At 47.9% G+C, this 22,712-nt stretch overlaps 1 protein-coding gene across 1 annotated transcript in view; it reads left to right on the plus strand.

Moving 5' to 3' along the window:
- The window catches only part of TG (thyroglobulin), a 270,475-nt gene that overhangs the window by 238,536 nt on the left and 9,227 nt on the right, over positions 1-22,712 (plus strand). Inside the window, exons 44-45 of the mRNA XM_003830086.5 lie at positions 10,343-10,524; positions 13,529-13,636. Of these exons, the coding sequence (XP_003830134.3) occupies positions 10,343-10,524; positions 13,529-13,636 (290 nt within the window). The remainder of the gene's footprint in view (positions 1-10,342; positions 10,525-13,528; positions 13,637-22,712) is intronic.

Consider the following 22,712-nt stretch of genomic DNA (forward strand, 5'->3'; position numbering starts at 1 on the left):
GAGGCACTGCTGCCTTAAATCCCCAGCACTCAGGGACGGGAGGGTGTTAGGGTCTGAACCCAGGGCATCGCGGGGACCTGGATTCAGAAAAATGGGTCACAATTCTTAGCTTTAGCCACACGATGTAGGAGAGTTGCTGAACTGCTCTGAGCTGCAGTTTCTTTAGCCTTCAAATGGACACAGTGAGAGCCACCCTGTCTGTGTCTTGCAGTGTTATAAGAAGCGAAAGAGGTATCTCCCAACACCCAGAGAGCCCTGTAGGTCTCATGGCTCTAGGATGCCCTTGCACACTGTAAACCCTCCACCCTGGAGCTATAACCCCACATTACCCTTCACAGCTGAGGCTTACACGTCACCTTGTCTAATTCTCCCCAGGGGCCCTGTGAGCTGGGATTATGGTTCAGAGAAAGCTGAGGATCAGAAGGATTGACTTGTCCCCCCCAAAATATTAAAATATTGTATTTCATTATGGCATTGTTATAAAGATGAATGTAAACCTGGCTGGATTCATTATTACATTTTCATTATTATTATATTTTTTCTTCTGATTTTAAAAGAAATTAGAAAGAAAATACTTTTGTGAGTTCCTAAAAGTGCAGTGAGCCCTTGGCCCTGAGCAAGCTGTGCTTGATGGAGAAGTAAGTCTTTGTCCCTTAACACCATAAGGAGCAGTGAAGTCAGGAGTCATTCAAGCATTAACCCATGCAGCATCTCTCCAACATAGATTATTCAGAGGCTTCTGTGCGCTGGACTCTCTCTAGGCTTTAGAGGGAACAGTTGTAACCTAAACAGGTAAAGCTTCTGACTCAGAGAGTTCATGTTCTCATGAAAGGACACAGATGATGTAAGTAAATAAAGAATTTCAGATCTTAGAATTGCCCTGAAGAACACTGAAGTGGGGCCATTGCAGAGGAGGCGATGGAATGGGGCAATTACTTTAGGGGCAGTCAGAGAAGGCTTTTTGGAGGAGGTGACTTCTGGACTGAGGCCTGAGCAATGGGGAGCTAGCAATGGGGATTGAGGTACAGAGTGGGTGCAAAGGCCCTGGGGCAGGAGTGATCCTGGCTGTTTGGGGGTCACAGGGAGGTCAGTGCTAGGAGATCCAGTGGCCAGTGGAGGGACTGGGAGGAGAGGAAGTCAGAGGGATGAAGAAGACCAGTTATGAGATCTTGCAGGCCATCAGAAAAGTGACTTTATTCTCCTTGCAGTGGGCAATTACTGGAATGTTTCAAGCTAATAATAGAAGGTGATTATATTGATTCGCTGTTTTAAAAAGGAACACTTCTGGCAGCTATATGGAAAATTGAGTAAGGAGATGTGTGACCCAGGAAGTAGAGATCAGATTGGGCTCTATTGTGGAAATCCAGGGGTTGAGCTAGTAACTTAAATTAGGGTTGCAGACATGGTCACAGTAAAAAAGATCAGATTTGGGATATATCTTGCGTTGGCAGCTGACTATATGAGTTGGGAATTCAGTAGAGAGGTCAGGGCTGTAGATACAGCTTTGGAAGAAAACCAAGAAAATGCGGTATCACAAAAGCCAAGAAAAGAAAGCATTTCCAAAAGGAAGCAAAAGTCAAATGTCACAGAGTCAAGAGAGATGAGGGCAGAGATTGGGCTCTTGTAGGTCATGGGAGACCTTGATGAGGGCCATTTCAGTGGAGTAACGGGAAGGAAAGGCTGATTGGAATAGGCTGGGGGAAGAGGGGAAGTGAGGACATGGTCACATTGCTTCCCAAACCCACCCTGTCTCCACTGAGTGATGCTCTCCACTGGATGCAAACGGCCACCCAGGATTCATAGAGCACTTTGCTCATTCACCAGCTGACCCCACTGACTTCACCAAGCTCTGCTCCATGACAGGAATTGTGTCATGTCCATTTGGAATCCTCAGTTCCTACTAGGTTGGTCTTCAATTCATGTCCCTCTAATGAACAAAGGAGTGTTGTGTCTCCATCTACCTCAGAGCTCTAGAGAATTCTGGAGCATTTGTGTATCCATTCACTCATCCATTCATATAATCTTGCAAGAAGCAGGTGAACTCTGGTAGGCTTCCTACTTTTCTGGTGGGGATTCTGCTCTGTGTCTCCTTCTTCCCCAACCTGTGATGTTACAACCATTTTTCAAAAATTGGAGCATTATCAATGAGCAAAAACTGACTACAGGCTGTCTGTGTACAAAGCATTCCTCCCCTAAGCCCCTGCCAAGAGCAGCATCTCTGCTTCTGCCCCAGTGTGGTAGAGGAGATGTGCTGTGAACTAGGACAGCAGTAGGGGTGGACCGGAGGTGGGGGCAGGTGTCACTCAGGAGGAAGATCGTAGGCACAGGCTACAGCAAAATGTAGGGGAAGAGGGGAATGATTTTAGGAGCAATCAGGAAATACCTGTGTTTTAATCAGGTAATTGAGGGCTGGTCTTAGTCACTAAGGATAGGGAAATAGCAGGGGAAGAAGGTTCTAGAGGTGAGGAAGAACACATATGGATGACGAAGTTAAATTGTGCCTAGGTTGAGTTTGAGGGGCCTGAGAGATTTCCAGGTGATGTGGGGCATTTATATGAAGGTGTGAGGTTCAAGCTGGAGAGAGATTTGGGAATCATTAGCTTAATAGGTCATTCTTGAAGCAAGGAGAGGAAATGGCCCCACCCCACAAGCATTCGTGGACAGAATGGGAGGAAAAGGGGACAGGGTGGCAGCTGGGAGCCTTGGCTTTCAAGAGTAGTCAGAGACAGCAGAACGGGGTTCCAGAAATTAGCCTGAGGCAGAGCTGACTGGGAGGAGGAGATGGAGAGGTGGGGGATGGGGCGTCTGCTGGTGGACCTCTGCAAGGTTATCAGTGACCTTGATGGAGGTTGGGGTAGCCAGATGGCCATATGGTAAAGAGGCTATAGGACAGTTGGAGCCCACCATGTAGACATGCTCTTGGAGTGCACATCTAGCTGAGAGCACCTGGATGAAGCAGATGGAGGAGACCCTCGTGTTGGGGACTGCCAGGCAGGCACTTTAGCTCTAGGTGGGGGTGGGACTCATGGAGAGCTGCACACTGAAGGTCCGAAAGAGCCAGTGGTGGGGGTTTGCCCAGCGAGGGGCTCCAGGGCTGTGGGCAGCAAAGACTGAGCCTCAGAGAGAAGGAGGGCCCTCAGTCCAAGAGGAGGAAGGGCCATTCCCTGAGGAGAGGGCAGTGTGGCCTGCAGAGTGTGCTGGCCTTGGAGTTTGCAGCAGGAGGCAGGGCCAGGGGGAAGCAGCGCTGAGGGGCCAGTCAGCTCCTTACTGAGGCTCTGCAGTGCCTGGGGCCAATGCAAGGACACCCGGCCTGGCCTGCTCTGTGCTCCATGCTCTCTGGCAGGTCACATTTGCAAACCAGGATGGGGAAGCCCTTCTCCCAGGTCCCGCCTGAAGCAAAACAACAAAAGGTAGGGTGAGGCTCTCCCAGCCACCCAGCCCTCTGTTCTTTTTGGCTTCTCCCCTGCTCCTCTGCCCTCATCACTCCACTGACCCCGTGGACCTCGCTGCTCCCCCTCACCCAGCTGTCCGCATGTCTGAACCCCACCCTCTCTAGTCTGGACTCAACCATCCTCCACGCTGCCTAACCCAGCTCCCCAGGGCACAACTGGAACCCTCACCGCCCAGCTCCCCCGTCCCCTTTCTGGCTTCCTGTTCTACATGCGAATCTTGTTCCTTATCGCCCCAGGACAGTCCATATCACATAGATGTGCTGTATATTGTCAGCCTGTCTCACAGAACTAGAAGCCCCATGCAGGCAGAGAACAGCCCGATTGTTCGCTGATGTGTCCCAAATGCCTCGAGCTGCTCCTGGCATACTCAGGCACTCCGAGCATAGTTGTTGAAGGGACGGTAGGATGAACAGCAAAGGCCTGCAGCCATGTGTTCTCATCGTGTCTCTCAGACACCACTCGGCGTGAACTAAAGGGCATTTCTCACCTGCCTTGCTGATTTTCTTTTTAATCATTTACTAACTAGAAGGAAGAGAGAAGTCATATTTATTGTCTCCCACGTGTCAGCCTCTTTATAATCATTAATGCATTTTGTTCTAACATCAACCCCATTTTATTGACCCGAAATGAAGGCACAGACAGGCATATCCAGTGAACACATTTGTTCATTGGAGGTGAATCTTCTGAGGCCACAGAATAGAGCTAGATTTGAACCTGAGTCTCTCAAATGCCAAATTTCACATTCAATCCACTGGGCCCCGAGACATTCAGGTTGATGCTGAGGCCCTGCTCAGTCCCTCGGTGTTTCCAAGGGCTCTTACTTTTCATTAGGATGTGTTAATGGCAGTCCTTTAAAAGCACACACCAAGGACTGGCCAGTTCATGACAGCCCTTTGTGTAATTCCTGCCTGTAACAAATCTACTGTCTAAGGCAGACCCCGCCTGTAATTACAGCTTGTGGAAGTCAGCACATGCAGTCACACGGTGGCCTCCACTCCCGCCTGCTGACTCTCTAATTAAACTGGCAATGGCATCTGTGCTCAGGGCCTCGCCAATCATGAAGGAATGTGCATCCCAGGTCTTGCTGAAAATGTGCCCCTTCACATTCCCTTGCACCCCAGTGGGGCTTGGGAATTTATCTCCCACTATTTGGGAGACAACTTTTGGGTCATCTCCAAAATATTGACCAGTCATCAAGGCTGCACCCAATTAGTGTGTCAGATCCCCATAAAATGTGGAATTCTAATCTCAGTCTCATGGGAGCATAAACTGGGCCTCATCCCTCCAGCTACCTGGCTGTGAAGGTGTTCTAGATCATTTTATGCAAGAGAGACTTATTTTTGCAGTGCCCAGGGCTTGGTGTCCTAGCACTCCTAAAAGCTCATCTTAGAAGGAGTTTCCGCAGAACCCATGAAGGAGGCTCCATCCATGATTGGGGCCAGTCCTTTTTCTTTTCTTTTCTTCTTCTTTTTTTTTTTTTTTTTGAGACAGAGTCTCACTGTCACCCAGGCTGGAGTGCAGTGGTGTGATCGTGGCTCACTGCAAGCTCTGTCTGCCAGGTTCACGCCATTCTCCTGCCTCAGCCTCCCAAGTAGCTGGGACTACAGGTGTGTGCCACCACACCCAGCTATTTTTTTTTTTTTTTATATTTTTAGTAGAGACGGGGTTTCACTGTGTTAACCTGGAAGGTCTCGATCTCCTGACCTTGTGATCTGCCTGCCTCGGCCTCCCAAAGTGCTAGGATTACAGGTGTGAGCCACCACGCCCGGCCTGGGGACCACTCCTTTATCTAGCAGGGGTTTGGAAAAAGGGTTCCAAGTGTTTGGGCTCAAGCTCAGTGGGGACAAAGTTCTGCTCAGGCCTCTCTCTCTAAGACATGGACTTTCCCTGGCCTGTCTGAATTGGGCTCAAGGGTGAGTCTACAAATATCTAACAGCAATGACAATAGACACAGTGCTAAGCACTTTGCAGGTTTCATCTCATCTAACTTCATGACAGTTTTATGATGAGGGTAATTTGTTGTGCCCATTTTACAGATGAGGAAATAGACATAGAGCGATTATATAACTTTCCCAAGTTCATACAGCTAAGAAGTCGCATAGTTACCCTCCAAGCCCAGACCTTTCCAACTCTGGGATTTGAAACCCAAGAGGTTTGACTTTAGCATCCTACTTTCAGCCTCTAACCTGTATTATCTCTACAGAGGTCGTTCACTCAATGCATATTTACCTATGACATGCCTGTCACCATACTGAGCACTGGGGCTATGGACACAATCCCTGCCCCCTTTGCCATGTAGTACTCTGGAACAATAGGCAAATAAACTAACATCACAGCACCTGGGTCCTGAGGGCCATGGGGGCCCCCGCTTTAGCCTGGGACAGGTTAATAATCATCACTCAAGGTTGTTGACCATGTGCCAACTACTGTGCTAAACACTTTTAATGCATGTTTCATTGGGATCTGTTAATAATTCATGCAATAGGCATTTTTCATTATCTACCTTGTCTAAAGAAGGAAACCGAGCAACAGAGAGAGGCAGCAATTTACTCGGGGTCCTGGAACTACAAGGTAGTTCTGCCCTTTCAACCATTATCTCTAGAGCCTGACCTTTCAACCATTATCTGTCCTGTTTCCTGGAGGAGGTGAGCCCTGAGCAAAACCTGGATTTTCTATTATAATCTGATTGCTGACTGTGAAGTTCCCAGGCCAACGCCATCAGCATCACCTGGGAGCTTGTTAAAATGCACATTCCTGGGCTACACTCTGGACCTGCTGAGTCAGAATCTGTATTTTATCAAGATTTCAGTCTACTTTAACGCTTATTGGATTAAAAAGCATGTGTCTAGTTCAATAGCTGTTATCCAGGCAAACTAGGGAAAGGTGTTTAGGCAGGAGGAACAGCAGGCGCAAAGGCTTAAAAGTAAGAGAGAACATTTGGTGTTGAGGAAACAGCACTCCTCACATGGCCTGGGCATTTTGGTAATATTTCAGCAGCCTAGTTCTCAGGAGTCACAGAAATTGAAGGCCAAGTGGCAGCTCGTCTGGGTGGCAAGGGCAAAGCACAGCTGGGTTTGTTCCCCACCTGTGTGACTTACTCAGCTGTGTAAGACAGCACTTAGCCTCTCTGAGCCAGTTTCCTTGTCCACCCCCTCAGGATGGTTATGGGAGCAAATGAGAAGAGGGTGCACCAGGGGCCCAGCACAGCATCTGACACACAATGGGTGCTTGGTGCGTGGCACTTGTGCTGACCTCGGCTACTCCCTTTGCCGACATGACTCAGGCAGCATCATTCTCACCCCTTGGCAGTCTCCTCTAAGTTCCAGCAAATGGCATTGTACAGGGAGGAGACAGTTTATGAACTTGTTTTACTCCTCTGCAGCCCAGGAGGCATTAGTATCTTGGCTAGGGCTCTCACTATGACCCCCTCATGTTATGTATGAGAAAATGGTGCCCAGAGAGAGAAAGCCACTCTCTCGAGTTTGTACAGTGATTGCCAGATAGCGGGTGCTGGGACTTGGAGATCCTGGTGCCCAAACCTCAGTATAGCTCCCTCATGTTAAGATTTGAAGGCAGATTATGCCTCCCACGTAGCAAAGCAGCCTGGGGAGAACCCACTTTAGTGCCACTGCACCCTTGTCCTTGTACCCTCCTGGGCTCCCAGAACTGAGTTCTCCCCACTTCCGCTCCAGCCCGGGGCATTAGACCCACCCAATATCTGAGGTGGGGGCATCATGGATTCCTTCTTTATAAAGCATCTGTGAGCAGTACTTGGCCCTCGAATTTGGCACCTTCTGCCTGCCCCACCTGCCTTCACTCATCGCCCAATCTCCATGTTCACAGCTCAGAGCTGAGCAAACAGGCTGCAGCATTGAGACAGCCACTGGAACGAACTATTATATTTTCTTGCACAGTTTTTCAAATATTCATATTATTTGTATGAAGGAATTAGAATAGAAATAAAAGCAAGAGAGCCTTCTTCCATGAAGATAGATACACATAGCATTTTTTAGATGCTTTCTTCATCTAATAAAGCGGTTTGGGGCCCTGTGTTCATGCTTCAGTTTTCTAATTGAAACCAATTAAGCCCTTGATGGATACAAGTGGGTCTCTTTGATTAAGGGCGTATGCCAGACTTTGAGCGAGGTGCTTCAAAACGTTATTTCTAATTCTCAAAACAACGCTGTGAAATAGATTTTACTTAACTCCATTTTGCCTATGAGGAGCCTGAGGATTAGAGAGGCTAAGTGACTTGCCCAAAGCCACACAGCTGGGAAATGCAAGAGCTGGAACCCAAATCTGGGTTGCCAGCTCCAGGCCATTGCACCTTGCACTGAGACTTCCTGGCTCTTCTTAGCCCGCACCCACGAACAACCAGCCACGACTAGGAGTGGGATCCTTAGCAGGCGACTGCTTTGTTCACTTCATCTTCACAGGAGACAAAAACAGGGCCCATATGAATACACACAATACATTCACGTTTGGAAGATGTCTGGCTCAGAGAGAGGAAAAAATATATTTTCCAAGATCCCCCCAAATTTGGCAGTTAGCACTTGAACCCTAAGTTTTGACTCCAAACTCAATGCTCTTTTCACTGCTCTGGGCCAGGCACTTCATGGGCAAAAACCACCCATCCTTCCATGGGCCGAGGTCCCAGTGTCCACAGCTCTGATGTGGGGTCCTGCTTAAGTTATAACTGGGGGAACGAGCCTGTCTCTTACCAGCAGTAAGACCTGGGGTTAAATCTCACCTCATGCATCCTGTCTGTGTGACCCTAAACAAGCTAGGCAGGTTCTCTCAGCCTCAGAATTATGGTTCGTAAAATGGGATAACATCGTGCCCAATTCACCTTGTTATTTTGATGCTTCCTTGAAACATATGTGTGAAATGTTTAGCACAAAATTTAGAAATAGTAAGAGGGGTGCCAGTGGGTTACTAATATCATTTTTGTAATGAAATATTCCAGGCAGAAAAGGACAGAGAATATAATGCAGTCTTTTCCCTAAACCATTAGCAGGTTGTAGAGTCCACATAATAGATTGTAGGTGAGTATTTTTTGAACAGACTAGACTAGACTAGGGTAGAATAGAATGGAAACTCTCAGATGCATTGTAGATGGTAAGAGTATGGAGTGTGAACATTATTCGTGAGTGCTATTTCAGGTCTGTGTCTGTGTATGTCCATGTGTGTTCTGTTATGTATAAGATAACTTTCTTACATGATCATGGTCAAAATATTTAAAAGTCGCTGATATGATGAATATTCACAGATTCACCATTCAGATCTCCCAATTTCATATTTGCTCCAGACTTTTTTTTCCAATAATCAAAATGTTATTGATAGAATGAGAACAAAGCCCTCTTTGCATGCCCTCCTGGCTTCGGTCATCCTGAAGGATCAGTTAGTCCACAGGGTGGTTCAGCCTGGCTTCTCGTTCAGCCGGGTGGAGAGTCAGCCATCCCACCAGAAGGGGCTGTGTTCACCCAGGAGTGGCTACTTTCACCCAGGAGGGGCTGTTCCCACCCAGGAGGGGCTGTTCCCACTCAAGAGTGGCTGTGTTCACCCAGGAGTGGTTGTGTTCACCCAGGAGTGGCTGTGCCCACCCAGGAGGGGCTGTTCCCACCCAGGAGGGACTGTGCTTACCCAGGAGGGATTGCTCATTGATGGAATTCTAATCACATTGATGGAATTCTAATCACAGGTCCTGTGTGCTTGTAAATGTTTGGAGAAGCAATTTAAACACACCACAGTGTGCTGATAAGCACGTTGCACCGTTTACATAAGGTCCTAGAAATATGTAAACACATAGCACAGGACTGTGCTGGGGCCCAGGAGGCTGGGCCTCACACCAGGGGCTGCATCCCAGACTTTCCCCTGCCCATTGTCTTCAGAAAGGAGGAAACTGGGTCCTGGGGGAAGGCAGTGAATGGCCCCAGACTCCTACAGTGCAGACAGCAGCAACACCAGAACAAGGAAGGAACAGAGAGAGGGGGGAATTTCAGAGAGAAATAGAGAGAGAAGGAGAGAGAAGGGGAGAGAAGGGGAGGGGAAGAGAAGGTGAGGGAAGGGAGAGAAAAGGGGAAGCATGAAGGAAGGAAAGAGAAAGACAGAGAAAAGAAAATAGAAAAAGTTGCTCCCACCTGGACACACATCCCCCAGAGAACTGCGTGCCTTTCCTGGCCATCCTATATAAAATAGCCCCAGCCCCAGCATTCCATATCCTTCGTATATGGCCTTATATTTCTTTGTAGCACCTGTTCCCTGATATAACATACACTTATTTGCTCATTTTCCACCTCTGCCACTAGAACGTGAGCCCCAAGAGACAGGGAGCTTGATCGGCATGTTTGTGGCTATTTCTCCAAGCCTGGGGCACTGCTGGCCCTGGTGAAGCATAACTATCTGTATGAAAGTGTGCATGAAGCATTCATATGATGAGTGACTGAGTCCATGAATGAAACTGAATTTAGCTCTCCTAACATGACCAGACCACAGTTACTCATGAGTTGGCTGAGCAAGGAGCCCGGGAAAGCAAGTGAAACTCGGGGGTTTGACCTGTTCTCAGACTGCAACAATGGTTAACCTTAACAGAGCACTTATTAAGTGCCAGGTACCATTGTAACTACTTGCCATAATCCTATGTGGCAGGCACTCCCATTTTCAGATGGGGAAGGCAGGCACAGAGAGGGATAGCCATTTGCTTAAGGACACACAGCTAGAAGGAGGCAGAGCTGGGATTCGAACTCAGACAGTCTGGCTTCCACTTGTGTTTAATGCCATGCCCCACTGCTTCCCAGAGAGAAAATTCTAGAGCAAGGATTTGAGGGACACTGACTTGGACCTTTCAGAATCCAACTGAGGAATTTCATATCTTTTTTTTTTTTTTCTAGCAATTTGAGGAAAGTCAAGGCCGGACCAGTAGCAAAACAGCCTTTTACCAGGCACTGCAGAATTCTCTGGGCGGCGAGGACTCAGATGCCCGCGTCGAGGCTGCTGCTACATGGTATTACTCTCTGGAGCACTCCACGGATGACTATGCCTCCTTCTCCCGGGCTCTGGAGAATGCCACCCGGTAAGCTAAGCTGCAGGAGGGTGCAGATTCCTACTGCTATGTTTTGGAGCAGACTCAGTTGATGTTCAGGTCATGAATGAGAAATAAAGGCAAGTGGCTTTGTGCTTGAGGTTTCCTCTGCATCATTCATTCAGCCTACAGCATGGGGAGTGTCCCTGCTGAGGGGAAGCCCTGGAGGACATGTAGGGTGGACCCTGCTGCCAGGAAACCCCAAGCCAATGAGAGAAATGAGGGGTGACTCTGGCTCTTCCTGGGCCATGAGGGAGCTGTCGGAGGGCAGAGACGAAGCACTTGCCAGAAGTGCCTGGTGCACGCTCCACCTGAAGCAGCCGCTCAGCAAATGCTCAGGACAACCTTCCACGCTCCTGGCCTTGCATTCACTGAGCCCAGTGCCCCCAGTCTTGGCTGCCCATCAGGCACACGTGAGCGCATTTAAAGGGTAGGTGACACACAGGGCCCATAGTGGGGCAGCATTTTCCAAAGCTCCCTCAGCTGATTCCACCTTGCAGTCCAGGCCCACCCGGCACGTGGGAAGCAGTGGCCTGGAGGCGGGGAGGTTTTGTGGCTGATACCACTCCCCACATAGGAACAGCCCAAGCTCTGACAGCCCTGCGCCCTCTCTCTGGGGCCCGCTGTTTCTTGTATCCACTGCTTACATGCCTTGTCCCCATTCAAGCTCAAGCTTCTCTCACTTGGGGAAGGCTGCCAAACCCCCACCCCAAGATGGCTAAAGGCTGCAGCCCCCAGGCCCTGCTGTCCCCAGGGTCCCTCTCTTGCAGCACGCCCCCGGCCCCAGGGGTTGTCGGGACAGACCTGCCTCCCTCTCCTAGTACTGCATGAGCTCACTGAGGCTGAGAACTTTTACAGAAATGCACAGCAGATGCACAAGAAATGATTTTTGAATAGAAATAAGAAAATAGCCAGGGCTCCAGTCCTTTCTTCCTTCTGAGCTCCTTAGGATGAGACCACAGTGGGGACTGCAGCTCTCAGGTCACCTTTGAGTCCCCTCACAGGCGACGCATCTTGGTTTTCTGAGGGCTCTCCAGTCCCAGTGGGAAGAATGGGTGGGATGCGAGTGCTTTTTACATTCTGTGCCTCCTTTTCTCTCTCCTTCTGGGAGGCCCATTTGCTTGTTGTCCCTGGGGACAGAGCCAATGTCAAGGCTCAGCATCCTTTGGTAAACTGGAGCCTGTTGGGAAGGGATGGGCTGGAAGGTGTTAGAGACCCACTGCCCTGCTTGGTCTCTCCACTCAGGAGCCTGTGGTTTCCAATTGGAGGGTCACTGGCTCAGAATAAAACTGTACCACCCACTTGGATCTTGCGGACTAAAAGGCTTTAATTTTCCCTCTAGTGGAGATCTCCACTTTAGATTAAACAGCCAACAGCTATTTTGGGAGGCCTTGCCCTGGGTTGGACCATAAGAACTCTCAGATGTCCAGTCCCTGACCCTGAGAGGCTTATAATCAAGTCAGGACTGGGCTAGATCACATTGCAGAGACAGCTCAGGGCTAGAGATCAAAAAACCTAAGTTCTTGCCTTAATTTTGCCTTATCTGACCTTAAGGACAACCTGCGTGCTGGGGTGAGAGCTGAGACTGAGGGAAGGCAATATCACCAAGGGAGGCCTCACTCAGAAGACGGACTCCAGCTCAACCTTAGCTCAGGCCTTCCTTCTCTCTGGCACAGACTCAGGCCCTGGCCCCATCTCCCTGGCAGTTTCCTGGGCAGCGTCCCACCCGAGGCCTGCCAGTGCGTGATGCTTCCCATAGGTTTGATCCTGTCCCTGTCCTGCTCACAATGCCTCAGGGTGCATGGGAGGAAACTCAGTTGGCTTCATCTGCCCTCCAGATGCCCACAGTGCCCCACCCAACTTCAGAGCCTCACCTGGGAAGACTCAAGCACCCAGCAGACTCACCAAAGGCTTTTATCCCAATGACCAGGAAAGGAAGACGGGCACCCCTTTTGCTGAGGGACTCCCATGGGTGTTATTAAACTTGGGCATTACAAAACCTCTTCCAGGTAGGGACCTTTGGCCCCACTTCTCAGCTGGGAAGACAGAGATTCAAGGAGATAAAAGAACTGCTGAGTATCTCACCTTTACTCTGCAATGCAGATGAGATTGAAAACCTGGTGGGCCCAGGGTCAGCCAGGGTCTGTCTGACTCTTGGCCTGGCTGGGGCCGCCTCTCTAAGCACATAGCCTGTGTGTCAGCACACGCAGGGCCCCACTCTTGTAAGCTGCTGCTTCTGAAATCGATTCATGCTACCCCCAAAGGCAGAGCAAATATATAACTTAGGGAGATTTCTCGGCTTCCTCATCTGGACATTTTGGACTGGATCTTTTTTTCTTATGTGGCTCCCTTTTCCACTGTAGGATGTTCAGCAGCATCCTGACCCCCACACACTAGATGCCAGTACAACCCTTTCTGTTCCCAGTTGTGACAACCAGGAATGTCTGCAAGCATTGCCAAAGGGTTCTCTAGGGGAGGTAGAGATGGGGTGGCAAAATCTCCCCTGCTGAGAGCCCCTGGACTGAGCTAAGGGTACCACATGCTTGAGCTATCTTTGTGGGCTCTGACTTCTTTTAAAATGCACAATGATTTTATGTTCCATTCCACAGTATATTGTATTTAACTCCACTGTATATTGCATTTACGTTACTATAAAATGTTTTGCTTCCATGTCTTTAAGTGAAATTGATGTCCTGGGAAGATGTTTATTTCACAGGTTTTTTAATGCCTAAAATACATCAGCATGGACGCCAGTTTTCAAGCCCACCACCTACCAGAGGGAACTGTGTACCTACCATACCCTGGCTCTCCCATCAATGTGGCAGTGGAGGCACTTGGAGAGCATTGCTGGGGAATGGGAAGAAGGTGTTCTTGTAGGCCTGGGCACGGGTGGGTTGGGGCCCAGGGGGCCCCTTGCTGGGAGAAGCCCTTTCCAGGCACCATGGCCCATAGAGCCATGTTTAACCAGACTCCCCCCATGTTCTCCTTTCACCAGGGACTACTTTATCATCTGCCCTATAATCGACATGGCCAGTGCCTGGGCAAAGAGGGCCCGAGGAAACGTCTTCATGTACCATGCTCCTGAAAGCTACGGCCGTGGCAGGTGAGACGCTGCAGGGAAGCAGAGAAAGGAAGGTAAAACCAAATGATAAGTCCCAGTTCGATGACATGGGACACACCACTTAACCCCTCTAAGCCTCAGTTTCCTCATCTGAGAAATAGAAATACTTGTAGTAGCCACTTCATCTCACTGTCTTGCAGGCGGGGAAAGTTAAAAAAAATGGTGTGAAAGGCTTTGCAGATGATGATGACGACACACTTTAGAACTGCAATGTTAGTTATTAATTGATTAATTTGACTTGAGAGAGGAGGCTTTTTCATTTACTCTCTATATTGATTCCTCCAGAGACTGCGCACTAGCTGAAGACATTGACTTTCCGAAGTATAGAAAGGCTTCTTTTTTCAGCCGAATGGAAGTTGTATCCACGCTTGATTGATATATCATCCTTACTTCCAGAGTAGGTTCCAGCTCCCTGAGAATAAAGTATCAGGTGCAACGAAGTCATCAAAATGAGAAAGAGAAACAAGGTGCAAGTGAAAGGAAACCAACCATAAAGGAAGGGCCAAGCAATGAGCATAGAATTTAGCCTTGAGTTTCCCGGAAGCTGAGGAAAATATTTCAAAAAGAAGAAGAAAAGAAAGATTTGGGTTTCATAGCTCCAATAGCTGAACAAAGGAAGCAGAGAGACTAAGTGACAGGGACGCACGTGATCTCAGCTTCAGAGTGAAAGAACAATGCGAAGAGGGTATCTGGGGACTTGGATGACCGGCGCTTTGAATGGAGGACTATGGGGCTATCTGTTCTACTGCCCCATGAGCTTACGGTTCTGAGCCATTCATCCATGTGGGAAAACCCCAGAACCCTTCCCACTGAGGCAGTGACTTCGTGCATTAAACCGCATCAGATCACAGTGAGGTGCCTTTGGCAAGACAATCTACTCCTCTAGAGGGAAGACAGTAGTGGTGTCCTTGTGCTCAGCCTCCAATAAGCATTCATCAGGGAACACGTCTCCAAAAGATGCAAGAGCATTATTGTTTTACTTCATATAAGAATAGGAGCAAGGCCTGCCATCTGGGGTCAAGAACATTCATCACTCACATCCATGGTCTATTTTATGGGCAACAGGGAGCTGGATGAAAGGACTGCAGCTTTAGAGATGGGGGTCCAGCCACACCATATACCCGCTGTGCCATCATAGGTAGTTTTCTTTGTCTCTCTGATCTTCAGTATCCTTACCTCCAAAATAAGACTAACATTTTTCCTCTTAGGGTTGGCATTGACAGTACCTGGACCATAAGTTGTCCAACCCATAACAGGGCTTTACCCTGTGTTACTTAGCAAGGCAAGGGAACTCTTATAAACATGCATCATTTATCTTTACAATTAGCAACGCCCCTAAAGTAGGCTGAATAATGGCCACCTCAAGATAGACTCCTTCCCATGTCCTCCTTTCACCAGGGACTACTTTATTACCTGCCCTATAATTGACATGGCCAGTGATTTGGCCACCTTCCTCCCATTCCCCAATAATGCTCTCCAGGTGACCTCACTGCCACTACGGGAAAGAAAGGGTGTTCTCATTTCTCCTAAGCACTCATTAGTTACCTGCTTCCCCTAAACAGATTCTTCCTTTTTTTTTTTGATGGGGTCTCCCTCTGTTGCCCAGGCTGCAGTCCAGTGGTGCAATCTCGGCTCACTGCAACCTCCACCTCCCGGATTCAAGCAATTCTCCCGCCTCAGCCTCCCCAGTAGCTGGGATTACAGGCATGCGCCATGATTCCCAGCTAATTTTCGTATTTTTAGTAGAGATGGTGTTTCACCATGTTGGCCAGGCTGGTCTCGAATTCTTGACCTCAAGTGATCGACCTGCCTCGGCTTCTCAGAGTGCTGGGATTACAGGCGTGAGCCACTGCACCTGGCCCTGACTCTTGCATTTTTATAGCACTCCACAAAAAAAGTTCAGAGCCCAATTTTGCAGGGTTGAAATGGCCACCTCTGTTTTACAGAGGAAGTGTGTGTCACAGTCTATTCAAGCTGCCATAGTAAAATACCTTAGCTGAATAGTGGCCCCCGAAAGATATCAGGACCCAATCCCTGGAACCTGGAACATTACCTTATAAGGAAACAGAACCTGGGCAGTTGTGATTTAGTTAAGGATCTTGGCGTGGGGAGATAATCCTGGATTATCCCGTGAGGGCCCTGAATGCAATCTTAAGTATCCTTATAGATGAGAGCCAGAGGGAGAAGTGCTGTCTACAGAAGAGAGAAGGCAATGTGATCACAGAGACTGGAGTGATGTGGCCACAGGGAAGGAATGCCAGTAGCAGCCAGAAACTGGGAGAGCACAGGGAGGGAGTGTGGCCCTGCTGTCACCTTGGTTTTGGCTCAAACTGGTTTTGGGCTTCTGGCCTTCAGAACTATGAGAGAAAAAAGTTTCAATGGTTTTAAACCAGTAAGTTTATGGTGATTTGCTACGGCAGCTGCAGGAAACTCATGCAGTCCCCAAAGTGCTCTCATTTCCCCGGAGCACCCATTATTCATCCACTTTCTCCAAACAGACTCTTCTGTTTTTATAGCACGCCACAAAAAAATGTCCAGAATCCTTGTGAGCTCTGCAGGGTTGAAATGGTTACCTCTGTTTTACAGATATGAAGTGTGTCTCAGTCTATTCAGCCTGCAATAGTAAATATATCTTAGCCTGGATAATTTATAAACAACGTAAACTTATTGCTCACAGTTCTGGAGGCTGGAAGTCCAAGATCAAGGCACGGGAAGATTTGGTGTCTAGTGGGGAGCTCGCTGACTGCTTCACAGGTGGCACCTTCTTTCTGCATTCTCTCATGGCAAAGGGGACAAACATTTTCCCTAAGGCCTCTTTTATGAGAGCACTAACTCCATTCATAAGGCTCCACCCTCATGACCTAGTTACTCCCCAAAGGCCCTGTCTCTTAATACAAACACACTGGGGATTCCATTTCCGCCTATGAATTCTGGAGGGACGTAAATATTCAGAGCATAGCAGAGTCTGAGGTTCAAGGAGTTCAACATGATTCCCTCGAGGACAAGCAGCTGGTTAGTTAGCAGCAACCCACCCGCGGCTTCTCTGAGCCTCAGAACTCTTTCCACTCTAACACGCGGTCTCTCTGCTTAGAACTATAATTTCAGCCTGACCTACAGATTCAAGCAACTGCCTCCAGGTTGTAAGAAGAAAAATAAGTGGCAGGCCAGGATTCTGGGAAGGAGGCATTGAGGGAGAGAAGGAATGATGACAAGAGCCATGTGGTTTGGGTGGAGATGAAGGTGCCCTCCTAATCCAGTGGTCTATGGCCACCCATGGCGAGGGAGGCCCAGCATGGGAAATGTTCCTAGAATCAGCCTTGGCAGTGTCCTCCTCGCCAAGGCTCTCAGGAATCCACCCTCAATCCACTGACTCTTTTGTCTGGTCCTCTGCCTTCCTCACATGTAAGGTAGAGATTACAATGAAAGGTGTAACTCTCTCACAGCAAGTTCATTAAAAGCCTTACAAATATGCACATACCGTTGGACCCCAGAATTTACAGTGGCAAAAAAAAAAAAAAAAAGAAATGAGTCTTCTACTTGAGGGTGAAAACAATCAAAGCAAAACAAAATGAAAGCATTCATATCATTGCTGTCAGAATCAATAGTTCTTCGGCCCTACCTGGATCACTTTCATAGGCTGCTGTAACAAAGTGCCACCAAAACTGGGCAGCTTAGAGCAATAGAAATGTATTGTCTCAAGTTCTGGAAGCCACAAGGATGAATTCAAATTGTCAACAGGAGCATGCTCCCCCTGTAGGTGCTAGGGAAGGATGTGTTCCAGCCTCTCTCTTAGCCCCTGGTGGCCTAAGGCGATTGTTGGCTCATAGATATCTGTGTTTTTCGTCCGGTATTTCTTTATGTCGTCTTTCTTCGTGCACGTCAGCCTCTGGATCCAAGGTCCCCACCACCCATATTGGTTAGGGCCCACACTAATGACCTCAGTTTTACTTGATGACCTCTATAAAGATTCTATCTCTAAATAAGGTCCCATTCTGGGGTACTAGGGGTAAGGACCCCAACATATCTTTTTGAGGGAGACACAGTTCAACCCATAACACTGCCTTTCTCTAAAATAACTGAGCCTGTCAAGCAGGCTCTTGAATGGCAATGGCCCAAAGTGGTCTATTTTGGACCTTGGATTGGGGTGGTCCTCAGAGGAGCAATCCTAACAGAGTGGAATCACAACCTCAGACTCCCATGGCCAGTGTGGGTTTCTCTGTTGCTGAGTAGTGTCCTCATGTCCCTAGAGACAGGGTTCCACTGCGGCAACCCAGGGAACCTCCCATGAAACCAAGCCATGTTCATGCAGAGGCCCTCATAACTGCCTCCTGTGGCTCCATGGCTCTCTGCACCTCAGAGCCCAGTGACCCTCCTGGCACAGATGAGGACTTAGTAGGTGCTCAGGAAATCATACCGAAGGATAGATGGTCAGGAATGAGTCCTTTCTACTTTAGTTTTTAGGCTCTATGGGGCTCAGTTTTGCCACCCGTGAAGTGGTGGAGTAGGGAGGCTGGAGAGGTCTGAAGCACCGATTCTTCACTGGGTTCTAGGCAGCCTGGATCCTGAGCCTCTTTGAGGAGGGGGCAGGTCTGAGCCTCCCAGCCCCTTTCTCCCTATGTCACAGACTGAGCTTTGATTAACATTTCAAGGTTATTCAGTTTAGAAAGTATGAAAAACTACTGGACCCAGTCACCTAAAGAAATCGTTTAGTTCTCAGTTCTATCATTTTTAGAGGAAAGAGACACGCAGATCCACTGAAACATTTTATAGTAGCGGTATTGCTATTCTTATGGAGGCAAAATAATGCCCTGGTCAAAAGCAGAGACGCTGGCATCTACTAGTTTGGTGAAAAACATATCCTTGAGTCTTATCAGCTCAGTGACCTAAGGCAAGTCATGTAACTTCTTTGGTGACTCAATTTCTTCATCTGGCAAATGGGTATAATAGGACCCATCTCAAAGGTTGTGACAATCATTAATTTTGCATAAAACAGAGACAGGCAAATAGTGCTAAGAGTATTCTGTTCTTCTTGGCCATCAGAATGCATTCTTGACAACCCCCTGTGTAGATGTCTCCTCTCTCCATCACCATCACATATGGTGCCATCTATGTAGCAGATAATTGAATCAATGAATGACTCACAGAAACTAACTCATTTGATTTTTGGCAAGTTTATCTTATTGTCCCAAAAAGACATCTCTCTTTCTCTCTGCCCTGGAGCTGTCACATCTCTCATTTTATTTCTGGCTCAAATCTACATACTTAAAATATACGTGTGTTACATTTTCAGCCATCTGTCTCGTACCTCCATTTCTGTTAGCATATATTAGCTTTCCTGGCAACAACTAGTGAAAAAAAATACAATGAATTATTGCTTTCTTATAGACTATTGTAAACTGATCACAGAATAGTGTGGTTTTCTTACTGTGCACCTGGATTATAGATGAGATTTTCATTCCTGAAGTTGAGGGCAAACTTCTATGGGGAAAGAATAGGCATAACAGATGGAGAGGAGAGAGGGAAATCAAAATCTCTAGTGTGAGAAGAAGGTTCCAGTTTCAGATTCAGATTCAAAGAATCATAGAATATAGAAGATGAGACCGTCTAGCTCCTTCATTTTACATGTAAAGAAACAAAAGCCCATGGATGTGAGCAAATTATTTCCCCATCCCTGAGCCAGTGAGTAGCAGTCTGGACCCATGCCCTGTTCCCTGCCCTCTCTCCAGCTTTCTTTCAATTGCTCCAACTTTATCCTAAACCCTATTGAGTGAGTGCCTACAATGGCCAAGTCCACTTACTATCTATGTGGCCTTGGGCAAGTCACTTAACCTCTCTTAGCCTCCATGTAGCCTCACCTACATCTGGAGAGAGTAACAGGTCCTGTTCCATAGGGCTGTGGGAGGGTTTGGCGGACACTGCCTGCATGGTGTTTAGCTCAGAGCCAGCATCTGGGTTGTGTGAATGTCTCTGCGTGTGAGTGTATGCATGTATGTGTATCTGTGTGTACAATACCTGGCAGCGTTGATTTCCAAGGCTACTGATGAGAGAAAAAAACTCACCAGCTTTCTCCTGTTCATCTCTGCCCATTGAAGAAACTTTGAGCCAGTTTCTCCCACGGTCTGTCTCTGGAGCCCTCTGTTTTAGGAAGTGGGATTTCCAGCGCGGCCTGTAATCCAGGGCTTCTCAACTTGGGCACTGTTGACATTTGAGGCCGGATAACCCTTTGTTGTGGGAGGCTGTGCTGTGCATTGAAGGATGTTTAGAAGCACCCCTGCCTTCTACCCACCTGATGCCAGCAGCCCCAGTCCCCCTAAGCTGTGCCAACCACAAATGCCTCCAGACATTGTCACGTGTTCCCTGGGGACACAATCCTTGCTGGTTGAGAACCACTGCTGGAATCTATTAGAACTGAAGTTATTACTAACAGGACCTGAAAGGAAGTAGCAACCCCTCTCCCAGACACTGCCCCTGAATCGAGGTAGGATGTCCCCTGCCAAGATGCTGTCCCTGGCCCCTTGGAACCCCCTCAAGCAGATGGAGTGTGCCAGAGAAACAGAGGGGTGGTTTCGGTGCTTCTTTGTGACAAAGCTGACCTGGAAGGCCAACAGGCCTCCAGGTTCACATGCAGAGGGGCTCTGGCCTGCTGTCTCTCCCAGGTCTGAGGCCCTGGGCATTCTCTCTAATGCCTTCCGTGTTCTCTCTAATGCCTCCTGTCACTTGCCCAGGTACCTTTCAAGGCACCACCTGCTTATTCTGCTGGGATCCTTCCCTCCCTGCCCGTCTCTGGTATTTCCATCTCTTTGACTCACTGGTGATGTCCTCCTCTCTAAACAGCCCCTTTCAAAGGACACACTGGCCTTTAAAGGTCCAGGTATCATTCCCAGGAAGAGCCCCATCTGTGTCCTCTGCTGCTCATGAACAAAGGACTCAGACCCTGTGGCCAGGTTTGGGGACCGCACCCCCAGCCCTGGTCTGTGCTCTGGGCCCCAGCAAGTGTAGAAGAGAGCACCGGTTTGTTCTCTGCTGTTTCCTGTCTTTCAAGGGCTCTGCCACTTTCTATGTGCCTCTTTAAGAGTTAGTTTTCTCATCTGTGCAGTGGAGCTAGTAATAGCACTTATGCTTACTATGAAGTGTGTCAGGATTAAAGAAGACAAGGCACACAGACAGCCTCGCCTATGGGCCTAACTGCCTGGCAGAGAGTGAACACTGATTAGGTGAGCATTACTAATGCTGCTTCGTGTATTATGCTGGAAGAATCCAAATTGGAGATCAACAGGTCCTTGGAAGAGAGCAACCACAAGTGAAGTGGTTACTGGTACCAGACATTGCATGAGGAGCTGTAGCCACTTCAGAGAGGATGTGGAAGCCTCTCATCTTAAAATGCCTGGGGGCTGGGCCAGCTGTGGAGTTCATGGTTTCCATGGAAATTCATCATGAGACTGAGTGTGTGCTATGGCACTTGAATTGTGTGCTGCATCTGGGTCTTTCTTCTGAAGGCCTTGGCCTCCAGGGTGCTGGGATGTCATTCCTACATCCCAGTGGTGTGGAAGATGTTTCAACAAGACCACATTTAACTTTTCTTTGAATAGAAGAGTGGGGGCTGGGGTATGGCTCTTGGGATTAAACATCTACTCACGCCCCATAGAGGATGTTAGACTGGTCTTTCATTTTGGCAGAGGCAGCCCAATCTAGTGAAACAGCACATCCTTTGAGACTAAATCAACTAGAGTTTTAATCCCATATCTACCATTTATTAGCTGTTTGCATTTAAACAAATCCCTTTACCTCAATTTCCTCACCTTTAAAATAGGTATAGCTATATCTACTTCGTAGTATGAATATTCAAGATCATGTACATTAAACATCTGGCTCATTGCAGATGTTCAATGTTAGGTAGCTAGGGTTATTTTCCTTTTAGGAAAACTGAGGCTCTGAGAGAGAAAAACAAAACATTCAAAATGACTAAAGAGGCAATAATGTTCCTCCTTGATAAGTTGTCCCAACCCTGGAAAACAAAGCTGTAAATTCTAGACTCAAGGCATTTTGTACACCACTACACTTGAATTCTAGACACTACTGTGCATTCCAGAGGCTTTTAACATTCCAGATTCAAAATATTATCTTTTTAGTTGACTGTCTTGGTGAGTTTGTTGCAATTAACAAACCAAAGAAAATACAAAGTGGATAGATTATTGAACTGGATCCATCAGCCTGGCTACATCCTATGGGATTATTTTCCAGTGTAGATGAAAAGAAATCATTTTCTGAAACTGATCACTCCAACTCCTTGACATAATAGGGTTTGCACTATATATCTTCTTCAACATTGATTTGACAGAGATTTACCTAACGCCGTCTATGCTGCAGATCCCCTTCCAGGTCCTAGAAATGAGAAACCTGCAAGGCAGAGAAGAGCTGCCTTCTTGGGACAAAGACTATAGTTGCAGGTGGGGCTGATGGGTATCTAGGAATAGTGTGTAAAGAGTAGACAATACACACATCAATATGCAGCATATGTTCAGATAACAGCACTAGGAAGGAGGTCCACTAGGGTGCCGTGGTCAGTAATAAGAAAAGAACCTTGTGTAAAGGTGACATTTGAGCTGAAAACCAAGAAATAAGAAGATGTGTGATCCTCATGTAGAAGTGGGGAATCCCAAAAGAAAGATCATCAAAGGCAAAGGCCCTAAGTGGGAAAGGGCTTGGCATATTTGAGGATAAAGAAGGCCAGGGAACTGGAGCATTACTAATGCTGCTTTGTGTATTATGCTGGAAGAATCCAATTTGGAGATCAACAGGTCTTTGGAAGAAAGCAACCACAACTGAAATGGTTTCTGGTACCAGACATTGCATGAGGAGCTGTAGCCACTTCACAGAGGACGTGGAAGCCTCTCATCTTAAGATGCCTGGGGGATGGGCCAGCTGTGGAGTTCATAGTTTCCATGGAAATTCATCATGAGGCTGAGTGCACGCTAGGACACTTGAATTGTGGCACTTGAATTGGAGCCTGTTGAAGAGGAGGGGAGTGGTTGAAGGTGCAGAGGGAAAAAAAAATGGG

Source organism: Pan paniscus, chromosome 7 (assembly GCF_029289425.2).
Source record: "Pan paniscus chromosome 7, NHGRI_mPanPan1-v2.0_pri, whole genome shotgun sequence".
NCBI classification, from domain to species: domain Eukaryota; kingdom Metazoa; phylum Chordata; class Mammalia; order Primates; family Hominidae; genus Pan; species Pan paniscus.